Source organism: Schistocerca serialis, chromosome 2, assembly GCF_023864345.2.
Source record: "Schistocerca serialis cubense isolate TAMUIC-IGC-003099 chromosome 2, iqSchSeri2.2, whole genome shotgun sequence".
Classification (NCBI taxonomy): domain Eukaryota; kingdom Metazoa; phylum Arthropoda; class Insecta; order Orthoptera; family Acrididae; genus Schistocerca; species Schistocerca serialis.
Genome location: NC_064639.1, coordinates 829,753,556 through 829,769,802, shown reverse-complemented (window position 1 = coordinate 829,769,802; position 16,247 = coordinate 829,753,556). Strand labels below are relative to the sequence as shown.

At 42.4% G+C, this 16,247-nt stretch overlaps 1 protein-coding gene across 2 annotated transcripts in view; it reads right to left on the bottom strand.

Moving 5' to 3' along the window:
- Positions 1 to 16,247, bottom strand: part of LOC126458096 (probable imidazolonepropionase) — a 189,412-nt gene that overhangs the window by 47,000 nt on the left and 126,165 nt on the right. For both annotated transcript variants that reach the window (XM_050094918.1, XM_050094919.1), the window contains exon 7: positions 5,734 to 5,958. In XM_050094918.1, the coding sequence (XP_049950875.1) occupies positions 5,734 to 5,958 (225 nt within the window). The remainder of the gene's footprint in view (positions 1 to 5,733; positions 5,959 to 16,247) is intronic.

The window sequence follows — 16,247 nt, the reverse complement described above, 5'->3', positions numbered from 1 at the left end:
TGCAAATAGTAAAGTAGGGTTATGACAGTCTTCACGGATGGCACAGCCAAAAATGTGTGGTTCATATCTCTTTGCATGTTTTTTTGCTACCATGTGTCAAGAGAATCCATCTGACTCATCAGTAGAAGAGGCATTAGCCTCAGTTCATAGGGACAAGTGGTGAGCAGCCATGGAGTCAGAAATGAGTAGCCTAAAATGCTACAATACACGACAACTTGTCGACAGTTGATCGAGTTATAGGAAGTAAGTGGGTGTTTGCTACAAAGAGAAACAGAAAAGGTGAGATTACTAAATTTAAAGCAAGGTTAGTAGCGTTGGGTTATAGCCAGGTATTTGAAGTAGATTACTGGGAAAGCTACGGCCCAGTAATGAGATGAAGTAACTTGAGGATTCTGACAGCAATTGTGGTACTGAGGGGACGGAAAATCAAGCTCACTGATGTAGAAACTGCTTATCTTAGTAGCCCCATAAGTTGCAATGTTTTCATGGAGCAATCAAAATTGTTTAGTGTGGGGATACAGTGTTTTTATTGAATAAGAGTTTGTATGGACTTCACCAAGCAGGTTAAGGTCTGGGATGATTTTTTCTGCTCTGTGATGAAAAAGTTAGGATTGGAACAACGTGAAAAGGATCTTTGTGTATTCTTCTCTAACCATTTGATCATTAGGGTTCATGCTGATGATGTTGTTGTAATAGGTGGGGAAGAGAATATTGAAAAATTCAAGAACGTTTTGAAATCTCACATTAGCATTAAAGAAATGGATGAGATGTTGTTCATTTTAGGACTTAAGATTAAACAGTCTCAAGGGCAAGTGAAATTAAACCAAACTAGTTACATTCACATTGAGAGAGAGTTTAAAATGCATGACTGCAAGGGCATAACTACACCATGTAACGACAAACATTTTGGTGACAATAAGAGTGATGAGCCATTTGACCTAAAATTGTACCAAAGAGCAGACGGTTGTTTGTGGTATACATCCACTTGTACTTGACCTGATGTTGCCTTTGTTGCAGAAAGGCTGAGTCAGTTTAGCTCTAAATCAAGTGTTTCTGATCAGGCCACAGTAAAAAGGGTGTTTCGCTACTTGCAGCAAACTAAAGATTTGAGCTTATGTTTCAATGCCAGTTGTTCTGATCTGATCTGACTGGGCAAATGACCGAGCTGACAGTAAATCTGTAACAGGGTACGCAGGTTTGTTAGCTAGAACAGCAATCAGCTGGAAGAGTAAAAAACAATCCACGGTAGCCACCTCCATAGCAGAAGCCAAATACACTGCAATGTTCAAGGCATGTAAGGAGGTGGAAATGTTTGTAGATTTTTTAAAATGAGACCAAGTGTTATGAATTTACTAGATTACCCCTGTAGGTCGTTGCTGACAACATAGGTGCCATTGAGATTACCACGAAACAACGAGTATCAGAAAGAACCAAACATTTCAGAGTGCAGTAACATAAAGTCAGCAGATTGTCTTGGATGGTTTTCTTCAGTTTAAGTATGTTTCAGCTGATGACAATGCTGTGGACATTTTAACTAAAAGTTGTAGCGGTATGAAAATTGAGAGATTCAGAGACATATTAGATTTAAAATAAGTATTATTTCATGTTAGACTACCTGCCTGTTAAATTTTGTCTCATTTATATTCTTATGTTTAATAATGTATTTCTGCAATGTGAAAGTGATAAATTATGCTCTTATGATGCCCATCAAGTGGAAGTGTTGTAATTAGATTTACTTAATGTGGTGACCATCATTCAAATTCATCGCCATTTCCAGAGCACTCAGAAGGCAAGGGTTTCTAATGTATGCTTCTCTTCTCTGTATGTGCTTCTTTGGTGAGAGAAGAATGTAGTGTGGCGGTAGTGCCATTCTGCGTATTATATGTGCTTGCTCAACTGTGACAATGTGTGTATTTCAATTCAACTGCTCACCCATGTTCATGTGTCAATATTTATTGCACATGTAAAAATTAAAACAGATGTAGAATGTTAATAATGTTTGTTTTATTTAAAAATCTATAACAGTTTCCATGTAAAAATTTTGGAGGTATTACATTTCAGCATGCCCTCGTATTTAGGTGAAGACAATCCAGTCTATGAATACTATCACAACTGTCACTCAAGAAAGAACTGTCGTGATGTAAACACACCAATGAAACAAATTACACAGTTACTGCTACATCAAAGCCAGGTGCAGCGGAACTACAATCATAAGAATCTTTAGCACTGTCATCTTTTGAAGATGAATTGATTTGATTAAATAAAATTATTCATGTGTTGGGAAATAGAGTGAAGTGTAAGAATTTACAAATAAACAGAATCCGTGCAAAATTATTATGTGGCAAACAAAGTGGCTTTCACAATAAGAACAGGCAATCACAGAAATGTCATACAAACAAAGTCCAAAAAGATGAAGATATTTAAAAAATATTGGATCCATGTAAAAAGAAAGTAAGTTCTTTTTTTTATTTTATTTTATTTTTTGTTAAATCAGATCAGTACCTCATTGACAGAAAAATTGGGGCAAGATGGAAAGAAAAAAATAACTTTGCAAATATTTTCCCACAAATACGTTGTAACTTGGAGGTATGTTCCTCCACTTATGGGTTCTGAGCCTTTTAATTTTACACTGTCTGACAAAAAAGTGAAGCAACCAAAAGACATTCCCATATGTCATTGTAAGTTTGTAGATGTACACATCATCAGTGGGCTTGTAAATGAGTAGAGTTGCAATTCTCTGTGACAGGTAGAATCACCACCATAGCGCATTAGTGTTGTTACCAGGCCTGGTAGCGTCTATAAGGAGCGTCAACATCGTCAGGCGACAGAGTTTGAAAGGGGCCTCATTGTGGACATTCATTTGGCTGGCTTTTGAATCATACAGTATCCAGATCAGTGAAGTATTCAGATTTAACAGTGGCATGATGTTGGACTGCATATGAACATCGGGGTAGATGTACTCATTGTCAAGGTTCCAGTAGGTCGTTCTGACCACGACAAGAGATGATGGCCGTATTGTGTGCCAGACATCATTACCTCTTCACATCTGCATCTGCCATCTGAGAACAAGTAATGAATTCCCTGCAACACTCTGTGTCAGCCAACACCACAAATCATTGGTCAGAGGCTAGCAGCAGCACACCAGGAAACATCATCACATTCATAAATTACCGTTAATATCATAACATGTATGGCTGCATATGGTTACCAGAAAAATGGACAGCTGATGAGTGGCACCACAGAGTGTTCAGCAATAAATCACTGTTCTGCACTACCCTGGGTGACTGTCATCGGTGAGTGTGATTATGATCTGGGAAGAAGTAAGAAGTCTCATTCTTGCAATATTTGGAGAAACACAGTGGTGTTAGTCCTGGTGTCATTGAGTGGGGAGCTATCAAGTATGATTTCAGGTAAAGCTGGTAATGACTGAGGGAACTCTAGTGGCACAATATTACGTCACAGACATCCTGCATCCCCACGAGTTTCTCGTGCGACAGTATAGTGGTGCAGCTTTTCAACAGGACAGTGCTCATGAACACATGACATGTGTCTTTACAAACTGTTTGTGTGATGCTGAGGTACTCCTGTGGCCAGCAACACCCCAAGATCTGTGCCTAATAGCTCACATGTGCAATTAGTTCAGACATGAACATCGTCCTAGTGCCAGTAAATACGATAACAAGGTCCAATTACAATAGTTGTGGGCCATCTTGCCTCAGATCACTGTGTGCATTCAGGGCAGAGGGGGCGCAATGTCATGGTGATAAGTGAGCTCATATTGCCAAGTTGTTTGTAAATTTGGCACGATTCTGTAATTACCGAAATAACATGACATACGCTCTCAACCCATAAAGTTTCATTTTATTTTCTTCTCATCTCCTGATGGCTTCATGTTTATTATCAGGCATTGTATTTTACAAACCAGAATGAAATTTTCACTCTGCAGAGGACAGTGCACTGATACAAAACTTCCTGACAGATTAAGTCTGTGTGTTGGACCGAGACTCGAACTCGGCACGTTTCGTCAGCAAATACTGCATCGATGTGAGCCACAGTGACTAGCAAAGGTGTGTCTGCAGGCACACCAACCACCAGAGGGCATACTACCCTGCCTGTCGCCTGCCATATGGCAAGCAGTTTGGCTTATCATTGGTCGCTAGAGTTGTTGGATGTGCTTCTAAGAGATATCATGCTAAATTCTGACAATTGGTGTGTTAGATAGTCCAAATACTGAGCTGGTTAGAGGACTCTGCCCACAATGCTCCAAACGTTCTTAATTGGCCAAGGTAGGATTTGGCAAGCACAAAGACAAGCAGGACAAACTCTCACCATGTGCAGGCAGGCTTTATCTTGCTGAAATGTAAGCCAACGATGGCTTGCCATGAAAGGAAAAAAAATTGGGCATATAACATCATTGATGCAGTGCTGTGCTGTAAGGATGCCGCAGATGACAAGCAAAGATTCAAATGGTTCAAATGGCTCTGAGCACTATGGGACTTAACTTCTGAAGTCATCAGTCCCCTAGAACTTAGAACTACTTAAACCTAACTAACCTAAGGACATCACAGACGTCCATGCCCGAGGCAGGATTCGAACCTGTGATCATAGCAGACACGTGGTTCCAGACTGTAGCGCCTAGAACCACTCAGCCACTCCAGCCAGTGACAAGCAAAGAGATTGTGCCATGAAAAGAAATGACATTCCAGACCTTCATATGTGGTTGTCAGGCTATATGGCAGGCAACAGGCAGACTGGCATGCCCTCCACTGGCTGGTGAATTTCCAGACACATCTTTGCTGGTCACTGGGGCTCCGTTCAGAGCAGGATTCATCACTAAAGACAATTTTACTCCAGTCAATGAGATTACATGCCTGATGCCACTGTAGACAGGTTTATTGCTATGCAAAGGTCAATGGTACTCAGTGCAAGTAGCGCCGTGAGCTCAGCCCCCTTTGTGCGAGCCGCCTGTTAGTGGTCCTTGTGGTCGCTGAAGCACCAGTTGCAAGTCAGATCATTGACAATGATAAATTTGGGGCTCTGAATGCCTCTCTGTCGTCTTTCTAGGTCGACCACTTCCTTATTGATGCTGTGTTTGGCCAAGGTTCACCATTTGTGCTAACATCATCGAGTAGTGGTATTGCTCCTATCCAAATGTTGAGTGATTTGTTGATTACTCCAATTAGCTTCTTTAAGCCCAATTACACCTCCTCTGACCAATGCTGACATCTCCATCTATTGTTTACACGGCTATCTGTGGGGCATAGTTACTGTCCAACTGAGTCTACGGAATGAAATTCATTAAGACTTTATGCCCTAGTATCGATATGTTCAAATGTGTGTGAATTCCTAAGGGATCAAACTGCTGAGGTCATTAGTCCCTAGACTTACAAATTACTAAACTAACTTATGCTAAGAACAACACACACACACATGCCCAAGGGAGGACTCTAACCTCCAGTGGGAGGGACCACGCAATCCGTGATATGGCGACTCAGACTGCTCGGCCATTATCAACATGTCCCCTGTTTACTGTCCTTGCTAATGTGTGGTGAAATTGCCCTGCAGCTTCACACATTCATCTGTCAGTCGACAAAGTATACAGTTTTGCATTTTCTGTAGATAGCTGTACGAATATCGATTTGTGACCAATACGCATAAGTCTTCGTGGCGCTTTTCTTTGTATTAGAGTGCAGTCTGTGTTGTGATTACTGTGTGTGTTAGACTTTGACTTACCATGGCGTAGCAGTGCGCGTTGGGATTGAAGTCCGATCCTAGGGCGACGAGTGCGCCCGCATCCAGTAGCTGCCTGGCCGGAGGCGGCTGCAGCTGCAGCAGCAGCGCTGTTGTGGGCAGCAGGACCGCCCCCGGGGGCTGGTGCGCTGATCCCAGTGCCGCCACCCCCTCTGTGGACACTTCCTCCAGGTGGCTCACTGCCCACGCTCCTATATCCACTGCCAGCTGCCGGCATATGTGGACACAAATGTCACTCCACTGCTGCTCCTATATCCACTGCCAGCTGCCGGCATATGTGGACACAAATGTCACTCCACTGCTGCCAGAAGTACAAGAGAAGAGGTCCTATTTCTTGATGGTTAAATTTGTTTCTACTAGGGTGAGTTATATGAAAACCATAAAACTGAAAGAATTTAAAGATATTCTAAGTGAAGTTGCTTATCAGGGAAGTTTGAAATACACTAAACCCACTACAGATGGAGCAGAGGGTTTACTTCTAGAAGAATGGAGGGGGGCAACATGCTCGAAGTGGACAAGGTTGTGGAAGTAAACTGGCCATGTCATTTTCAAAGGTACTATCCCAGTATTCGCCTCCATCCACGAATAGAATTTGAACCCTGTTCCTCCCAGTATTGTACCAATTACCCAACATCGGTCGGTCTGCCACTTAAAAAGAGCACCTCCCCCCTTCCTTCCTACTCTCTCTCTCTCTCTCTCCCCCCCCCCTTCCTCCCTCCCGCTCCCCCTCCTCCCTCCCCCCACCTTCCCCCCTCCCTCCTCCTCCCTCTGCCTCATCCCCTTTTCTAACAAGGGGACCATCAGACTTGTTAATCACGGATTTTGATGAGTCTTAGATATGTTGTAGAGAGACCTCTCCTGAGTAGCTGGCTAGTAGTTTATGAGAAAATCAATGTTGAAGTTTTATGCATACACCCTATACTCGTAATGTTAAGTATGTTTTAATCGAGCATGCACAGTGCATGGGCTAAGGTTCGCGGCTTTCACTCTGTCGGTGTTGGTTCAAACCTTGGATGTATACCTTTCCTTTTTTTTCAATTCCGTCCTACAAAATATCATTAAATAGCAGATGTTATACAAAATTATTACAAAATAGAGAAATTATTAACTGCTGTGGAAGGATTCCACATACAGACAAAAGTATGCATCCCTAATTTTGACTTCGCTTATGTAATTAATACCAATCAAAGCGGCTGCCAGACCCAATTGACGTACAGTACAACCACGGACGAAAACTGGCTTGAACAAGATTAGTCATTGCTAGTACACTATATCTGTGTCAAAAAAGATATTCTCTTACGTTTTCTTATGTGTGAAAGACTACTCTGGGAAATTTAGCCAGATTGTTCAAAAATAGTTGATGACTTGTCTCATAAAGTGGGAGAAATAAATGTAACATGTGGAAATCAACCAATGGAAAGAATGGATGTGTGTAAATTTCTTGGAGTACATACTGATAGCAAAATGAACTGGTCGTTCCATATACAACAGGCCCTAAGAAAATTGAGCTCGGCTATGTATGCTATCAGAATGATGTCTTCCATTGGAGATTTACCCACTATGAAGTCCGCATACTATGGGTATTTTCACTCTGTTATGAGTTATGGAATTATCTTCTGGGGAAATTTAGCTTTGGCAAAGAAAATTTTTGTGGCCCAGAAAAGGGCTATTAGAATTATGTGCAGAGTACCCCCTAGGACATCATGCCGTAACCTTTTCAAAAAGCTGCAAATAATGACCACTGTATCCCAGTACATATATTTGCTGATGTGTTTTGTAATTAAGAACCCTGAACAATTTCCATCAAATAAGAACTATCACAAATATAATACAAGAGGGAAGACAATCCTCACTGTGAACTTAAGAACCTGACAGTTGTTCAAATGGTCAGGAACAAAAATTTTTAACCATTTCCCTGACCAGATAAAATGTTTAAGAGAAAATGAATCTCTTTTTAAAGCAAAACTAAAGGAATATTTGTTAAATATGTCTGTTTATACATTAAAAGAGTTTTATGATGCAAAAAGGGAAATAGCATTTAGATAGAATTATCCATCTTGTTAACAAAGAAATGTGCTTGCAATTTTTCTCAAAATTAAAACATGAAATTTTGTATTAACACTCAAAGAAATCTGCTGTTATATGTACAATATTGGTTTTTCCTCTAAACTTTGTATTAACTATATGCAGTTATGTAGAACATTTTTTATACATTTAATGAAGACTGTTTTGTATTTCTTTGTATGTTTGTTGTTTTGTATGTTTGACTCATTCCACATCTCATGTGACATACTCACAATACGAGATCTACGGAACATGAAATAAATAAATTAATTAATTAATTAAGAAAATGTAACTGTGACCTGCTCGAAATCAGGGAAGTTCATCAAAGAGCTGTGCAAAGAGTTCTTGAAGTCTACCATTGTTCTGTACGTGGGACAAGAAAAATATCTTTACATTATTGATTCGAGGGGAGAGCAGAATGATCAGACACTTTATGATCAAATCTTAGTACATGAGAGACAAGCCTGTATCTGCACCGTAAAAATTATTCCGCCCAAGTGTGCTCCACTTTGCCAACCGCGTGATGTTTATTTTTACAGGTAGGTTGAAATTTTCCCAAAAAAATTCAAAATGCTCCCAACTTGTTAAATACAAACAAAGAAATCACTTCAAGGGAAGGTTCCATAAAAATATTCTGCATCAGCTTAGTGCACCTGCTTTCACAGGAATGATCAAATACACGTAGTTTGCATCGAAGTTGGTCGAAGAAAGAAAAATCGACTTGGTTTTAAACGAACTGTATTGTACGGTATCGCTTCTGAAAAATCTGTGTGTCTGTGAGGCAATGACTTTCGTTAAGGGTGCATGGTGCTCTGCGAATTTGTGTTTCACCTGCTTCTGCAACAAATACCGACGGGATTCTGTTCCAGCGAAAGCGAACAAGACGATTCTGTAATCTATTCTGTAACAAACGCAATGTACATTTGAAGAAACTTCACTGTATATTTGATTTATTAATGAAATAAGTATGGTGAAAATGACTGTTTTTGAATAATTTTGTGTGACATGTGCTATTTAATGATATTCTGTATGATGAAACTGAGAAAAGGGAAAAGGTACACGGGCAGGGTTTGAACCCGTACCGCCAGTGCGGCAGCCGTGAGCCTTAGCCCATGCATTATACCCATTCAGTCGAAACATAGTGTAGCGTTACTAGTATGCATAAGACTTCCACATCTATTTTCTCAGAAACTAGGGGCCGTCGTATGAAAAGCTACTCAGGGCTGGTCCCTCAGCAATATATCTAAGCAGGACTGGTTCGAGAACATTTTTCTATACAAAAGCGACTTTTCATCTGTCACCCTCCTCTCCCTCCCTCCCCCTCCCCCCATAGCCTCACCCTTTTTCCATCTCCCTTGCACAGTCTCTCGTCTGCGTCAGTTTTCGCTGCTGTACACAAATCTCACACTTGGACTCACCTGGCGCCTCCCTCAAACTGCCGCATCAAATGGCAGTTTGTGCTACTTGACCTTTAAACCGGACCATTACCTAAAATAAGGTAGGGACTGCGGATAGGTGGCACACGGTGGGAATATGCCGGGAGGCGTGCAGAAGCAGTCCTTGCAGTTGCGATGAACGCTGTGTCCTGGATGGCACACCTGCATAGTAAGCAGGAGATCCCGGGTTCGAATCCCATTCGATACACATATTCACTCATCGACGCTGATTCCGCATAATGTCCGATACAGATGACATAAGTAATCCCTTCCATTCCTTTCCCTCCACTTTCAATTTACATAATAGCATTACCTAAACGCTGTCTTCACATGAGACATGTTTCTCATCGCGAAGCACGCCAAACGTGTTGTCCGTCGTGGTTGCTACACGTTCTAAAACGACCTGCTACACCTCACAGAACATAACGTGCTCCTCGTCCTTAGTGCTCTCTCCAGCAGCAGTTCCCGGCTGCATCTGGCTCGTCAATAGCTGCATTAGCCCTGTCAGCGACTGTCGAAGAAGAGCGGAGAAAACAGCAAAGATGATTCTGGGCTCATCGGTGGCATGAACAGCAAACTTCTGGTAAAGGACCATTACATAATGCTGTACAATGATCTGAGAAACATACCAGTAGAAGTTATTCGCTAACTCAGTTGTGTCCTCATCCCAATTTCGGTTTTAAATTGAATATAGTTAACGTGTAGTGTCTAATGTCAGTTTGCGCATTCATAAAATCCATATTCAAGACGTTGCACCGACTACCATCACTCTGAAGCAACACGCTTCGCCACATAGTTTCAGTATGTAGGCTCGTTCCGTAGTTTCATTTGAGTGGAAGAGATTTTTTTCCAAGCTGCTCACAACCACAAAAGAAAAAAAATCCCAGCAAGATAGAGCCATGAGGCAGCCCAAAAAACCAAGAGATAGGTTGTTGTTGTTGTTGTGGTCTTCAGTCCTGAGACTGGTTTGATGCAGCTCTCCATGCTACCCTGTCCTGTGCAAGCTTCTTCATCTCCCAGTACTTACTGCAACCTACATCCTTCTGAATCTGCTTAGTGTATTCATCTCATCATCTCCCTCTATGATTTTTACTCTCCCCGCTGCTCTCCAAAGCTAGATTTGTGATCCCTTGATGCCTCAGAACATGTCCTACCAACCGGTCCCTTCTTCTTGTCAAGTTGTGCCACAAACTCCTCTTCTCCGCAATTCTATTCACTACCTCCTCATTAGTTATGTGATCCACCCATCTAATCTTCAGCATTCTTCTGTAGCACCACATTTCGAAAGCTTCTATTCTCTTCTTGTCCAAACTATTTATCGTCCATGTTTCACTTCCATACATGGCTACACTCCATATAAGAGAAAGGTATACATATATTTTACAGTAAGTTCCGTAATAGCAAAATATTTCATTGTGTAACTTGGATTCACTTTCTGACGTAGACTGGCAATCATATTATGAATTCTGACCAGGGAGGAAACATACCAGTCGTTGGCATTTGCGACAATAATTGCAACAGATACATTACTTATAATAAATAACATCGACTTTTGCAGATAATACCTCTGTTACGTTAAAAGAAAGACCCAGAATCATTTACAAAACAAAATGTGAAAAAAAATTTGGAGGAGAACGTGAATCTGCTACCCTTCTGTTCACAGCTCACAGCACCTACTAACTGCGCTATGGCTTCGACATGGCACCCACGCCTCCGCATATGGTATACACTGTCTACAGACTCTATCTACGAACGTTATTATTTAATATGCAAATTGTACCAAAAAGACACCCTTGTGATAGGCTATCATTGTGCCGTAGCACTGACATGGTATACTTTCGTAACATACAGGTTATAACACTAAAACCAACTACAGGAAGCCTTTACCTACCGATATGTAGTTTCCTGTCATTATATTACATATCCGGTTTCGAGATATCTGCTGATGCTTTGAAAGAGCTTATTTTCATATCACGTACTTTATCCACCAAATACGACGTTTAACGCCATAAAATATGGCGACCTGTGACGTAAAAACGATGTCACATCTTACTGACCTAATTCCTTTCCACGAGGTAAAAATATGACACGCCAGATTCTTTATTTCGCTATCGGCAGTGTAGTGGAAAGTGGAATTCCACGCTATGACGTCACCAGCACCTCGTCCACGTGTGTTTTCACTCCCCGTAAGAGGACGGCTTTTTAAGACTCATCAAAATCTGTGATCAACAGGTCCCTTGGAAGCAGGAGAGAGAAAGAACCAGGTTGGGAAGGGATGGTGGCGGAAGATCACTGCAGATCATCATTATAATAGTCGGATCAAATTTTTTTCCTTGGAATTAACATTCGTTTCATCTAATTTCACACTTATTTCCGCAAATATCTGGGGTCTGTTAGAATGTACTCCCTTACAGCCAAAGAAAATATTCAAACTTTTTTGCCCAGAAATTTCCTATTTCCAAATTTTTTACTAAGATGTTAGAAAATAATATAAAGCTATTATCCTATAAGGATATAGTGCTATCAGAAATGATGTAACAAATGTCTTGGAGATGACACTAAAGTGCTACCGAGCAAGGTGGCACAGTGGCTAGCACACTGGACTCGCATTCGGGAGGACGACGGTTCAATCCCGCATCCGGCCATCCTGATTTAGGTTTTCCGTGATTTCCCTAAATCGCTCCAGGTAAATGCCGGGATGGTTCCTTTGAAAGGGCACGGCCGACTTCCTACCCCGTCCTTCCCTAATCCGATGAGACCGATGACTTCGCAGTTTGGTCTCTTCCCCCAAAACAAGCCAACAACTAAAGTGCTGATGAACTGACACCATCTCAGAGCCAGAGTAAGAGTAGTTGCTCGAACTGAGATGGCGTTAAAAATAGGCAATATTTATTTTTAGCAATGAACGTGCAAAAGCTGAGAAAATTCCAAAGCGAATAATTCACTCTGGAAACTGAGTGTGGCTAATCGAACCTCAATTGTATCCTCTATCTCAGGAGTACTGGCCCAGCAATGGAGGAAAAATGGTCTGATGAACATGTGTGCAGAAATGCATCGTTGTCATGGTAAATAGCGCTGATGAATAACAGTTACTCTGACCATGTGCCATGTGTTCCTTGTGTGTTGCAGGCTCTGTGATTGATGCGGCAAACTGTAAGCAACAGAATGGTCTGGTATTCAAGTCGGGAACCAGCCGAGACGCTGTTTGTGTACAGTGAAGCAGTTGGAAACAGTCGAGAGGCACCACGGCTACACCAAAACGTGTGCCCTCACAGGCACCAACCACATCACACAACATTTCAAGCCCATTTTGGTCGTTTTTGTGATCATGGGGCCTTTCAGACAGAAGAACATGCAGGTAAGCGGTGGACTGTGCATACACCAGATTTGGAGCTTGTAGAGGTTTCGTCTCAATACCCTGTAGAACTCAGTCCTCCAAATCTGGAGCACACGCAGTCCGCTGGCCCCCTGCACGTTCATCTGTCTGAAAGGCCCCATGGTCATACAAACGCCCAAAAAGGGCTTGAAATGTTGTGTGATGTAGCCGCTCTGCCTCGCGACCGTTTCCATCTGCTTCACTGTACACAAACACCATCTCGGCTGTTCCTGATAGGAATACCAAACCATTCTGTTGCTTACAATATGCCGCATCAATCATACAGCCTGCAACACACAAGGAACACAAGGCACGTGGTCAAAACAAATGTCATTCGTTAGCACCATCTATGGGAACAATGATGTATTTCCAGGCACATGTTCATCGGACCTTCTTTCCTCCATTTCCAGTCAGGAACCAGTCCCTGCAGTTTGTCACTTTTGTTAATATTCACCCTGTAGCAGTGTACGATTTGTGCTTTTACCATTGGGAGAGGGGGGGGGGGAGGAGATGTCTTATGGGGTTAGTATAATTATATATGTTACTAGCTTGGATCATGGCGTTACCCATGGTTAAACAGTTATTTATAAATAGATGTTAAAGCCGAAACTCACTATTGATGCGTATGCACTATCAGAAAAGCCATCCCTCGTTATATCTTTAAAAGTACATTATAGGTAAAGCTTATTTACAAAATCACCTACATACAGGTATACGAGGGGAATTCAAAAAGCAAAGGCATATTTGTGAAAAGCTGTACTTATTCTGACGATAGAGAACTAAAACATGCGTTATTTTTCTACGTAACCTCCCTGGACTTCATTGCAGTTTTCCCGACGTTTTACAAGTTTTTTTATTTCATCATAAAATACGTTTAACGGTTGCATCTGTAACTAATTTTGCACTGCAGCAATGACATCTTCATCACTTTCAAATCTTCTTCCTGGTAGTGCTTCCGTTAAGGATCCAAACATGTGAAAATCGCTTGGAGCCAGGTCTGGACAGTATGGTGGATGTTCCAGCACCTCGAATCTCAACTCCTTTATTGCGCAAGCTGTCCGTTTGGCAGAATGTGGGCGAGCGTTTCTTGCTGCAGGATGACACCTCTTCACAGTTTTCCACGACATTTGGATCTGATTGCAGGTTTTAGTTTCGTACGCAACACATCACATCCACCATACAATACAGACCTGGCTCTAAAGCCTCGTTTACGCTGGGGCTACGGAAATGTTGCGTGCGTCGTCTTGTCGTTTAGTTCTAAATGTTTTGAAATGCTTACCTACTACATAACATTTTTTCAAAATTAATAAGTAAATATATTAATAGTAAACTTTCAGTGTTCGGCTCCACAAATTTAAATTATATGTAAAGTTTTACTCCAGTGCGTGGGAAATAAACATCCCAGGTTGGAATGCATAAACTAAAACCAGAGGAGGGGATGGTCTGATGCAGAGGGGGGGAGATCCCCCCCCCCATTCCCCCCCCCCCCCCCCAAAAAAAATCGCACACTGCCCTGTAGCTACCATGTTGGACAAAGAGTGCCCCCGATACTATGACGATTGGTACAGTAGCCAACACGTTGTCCTGGGCAGCGAGTGTAATTGGAGTCGAAGGTGTTGTCAGGAATGCACTCTAGTGATCGAGAAAAATTCTCCTCTCTGACATAAAATGACATGTAGATGAATAATGCGATCGTTCACATTGGGGACCAAAAATGTAGTGAATTGAGAAGTCTTCCGTTCTCCTGCATAAAATGACGTGGAGATTACTAATTACATTGCCCCGTATTGGGAGCCAATAATCAAATGACATTAATAAGTGAAATCAGAAATTAAAAGATTATGATAAGTGAATGGAACAGATTGAGTAGATGGATAAAATTTGAAATGACTTAATTTATTTCACTATCTTATACACAAACTGGAAATTGATGGTAAGTTCCTATGGGACCAAACTGATGAGGTCATCGGTCCCTAGGCTTACACACTACTTAATCTAACTTAAACTAACTTACGCTGAGGACAAAACACACACACACACACACACACACACACACACACACACACACACACCCATACCCGAGGGATGACCCAACCCCCGACGGGGGAAGCCGCGCGAACTGTGGCAATGTGCCCTAGACCACGCGGCTACCCCGCACGGCCCTTATACACGCAAACAGAAAAAAATTACAAACCATGGGGCCGATTTGATTGGGCTTGGACACGACTCGCTTATTAAGGGAAATGAGGTGGCAACGAATCGTTTCACCTTTCTTCACAGTCATTTTTAACGTGGTGATCACAGCGGCTATTGCTGGTTCAGAACAGCGCGTCACCTTCTACACTACTGGCCATTAAAATTGCTACACCACGAAGATGACGTGCTACAGATGAGAAATTTAACCGACAGGGAGAAGATGCTGTGATATGCAAATGATTAGCTTTTCAGAGCATTCACATAAGGTTGGCGCCGGTGGCGACACCTACAACGTGCTGACATGAGGAAAGTTTCCAACCGATTTCTCATACACAAACGGCAGTTGACCGGCATTGCATGTTGTGAAGCCTCGTGTGAGGAGGAGAAATGCGTACCATCACGTTTCCGACTTTGATAAAGGTCGGATTGTAGCCTATCGCGAATGCAGTTTATCGTATCACGACATTGCTGCTCGCGTTGGTCCAGATCCAATGACTGTTGGCAGAATATGGAATCGGTGGGTTCAGGAGGGTAATACGGAACGCTGTGATAGATCCCAACGGCCTCGTATCACTAGCAGTTGAGATGACAAGCATCTTATCTGCATGGCTGTAACGGATCGTGCAGCCATTTTTCGATTCCCGAGTCAACAGATGGGAGCATTTGCAAGGCAACAACCATCTGCACGAACAGTTCGATGGCGTTTGCAGCAGCATTCACTATCATCTCGGAGACCGTGGCTGCAGTTAACCTTGACGCTACATCACAGACAGGAGCGCCTGCGATGGTGTACTCGACGACAAACCTGGGTGCACGAGTGGCAAAACATCATTTTTTCGGATGAATCAAGGTTCTGTTTACAGCACCATGATCGTCGCATCCGTGTTTGGTGACATCGCGGTGAACGCACATTGGAAGCGTGTATTTGTCATTGCCATACTGGCGTATCACCCGGCGTGATGGTGTGGGGTGCCATTGGTTACACGTCTCTGTCACCTCTTGTTCGCATTGACGGCACTTTGAACAGTGGACGTTACATTTCAGATGTGTTACAACCCGTGGATCTACCCTTCATTCGATCCCTGCAAAATCCTACATTTCAGCAGGATAATGCACGACCGCATGTTGCAGGTTCTGTACGGGCCTTTCTGGATACAGAAAATGTTCGACTGCTGCCCTGGCCAGCACATTCTCCAGAACTCTCACCAATTGAAAACGTCTGGTCAATGGTATCCGACCAACTGGCTCGTCACAATACGCCAGTCACTACTCTTGATGATCTGCGGTATTGTGTTGAAGCTGCATGGGCAGCTGTACCTGTACACACCATCCAAGCTCTGTTTGACTCAATGCCCAGGCGTATCAATGCCGTTATTATGGCCAGAGGTGGTTGTTCTGGGTACTAATTTCTTAGGATCTATGCA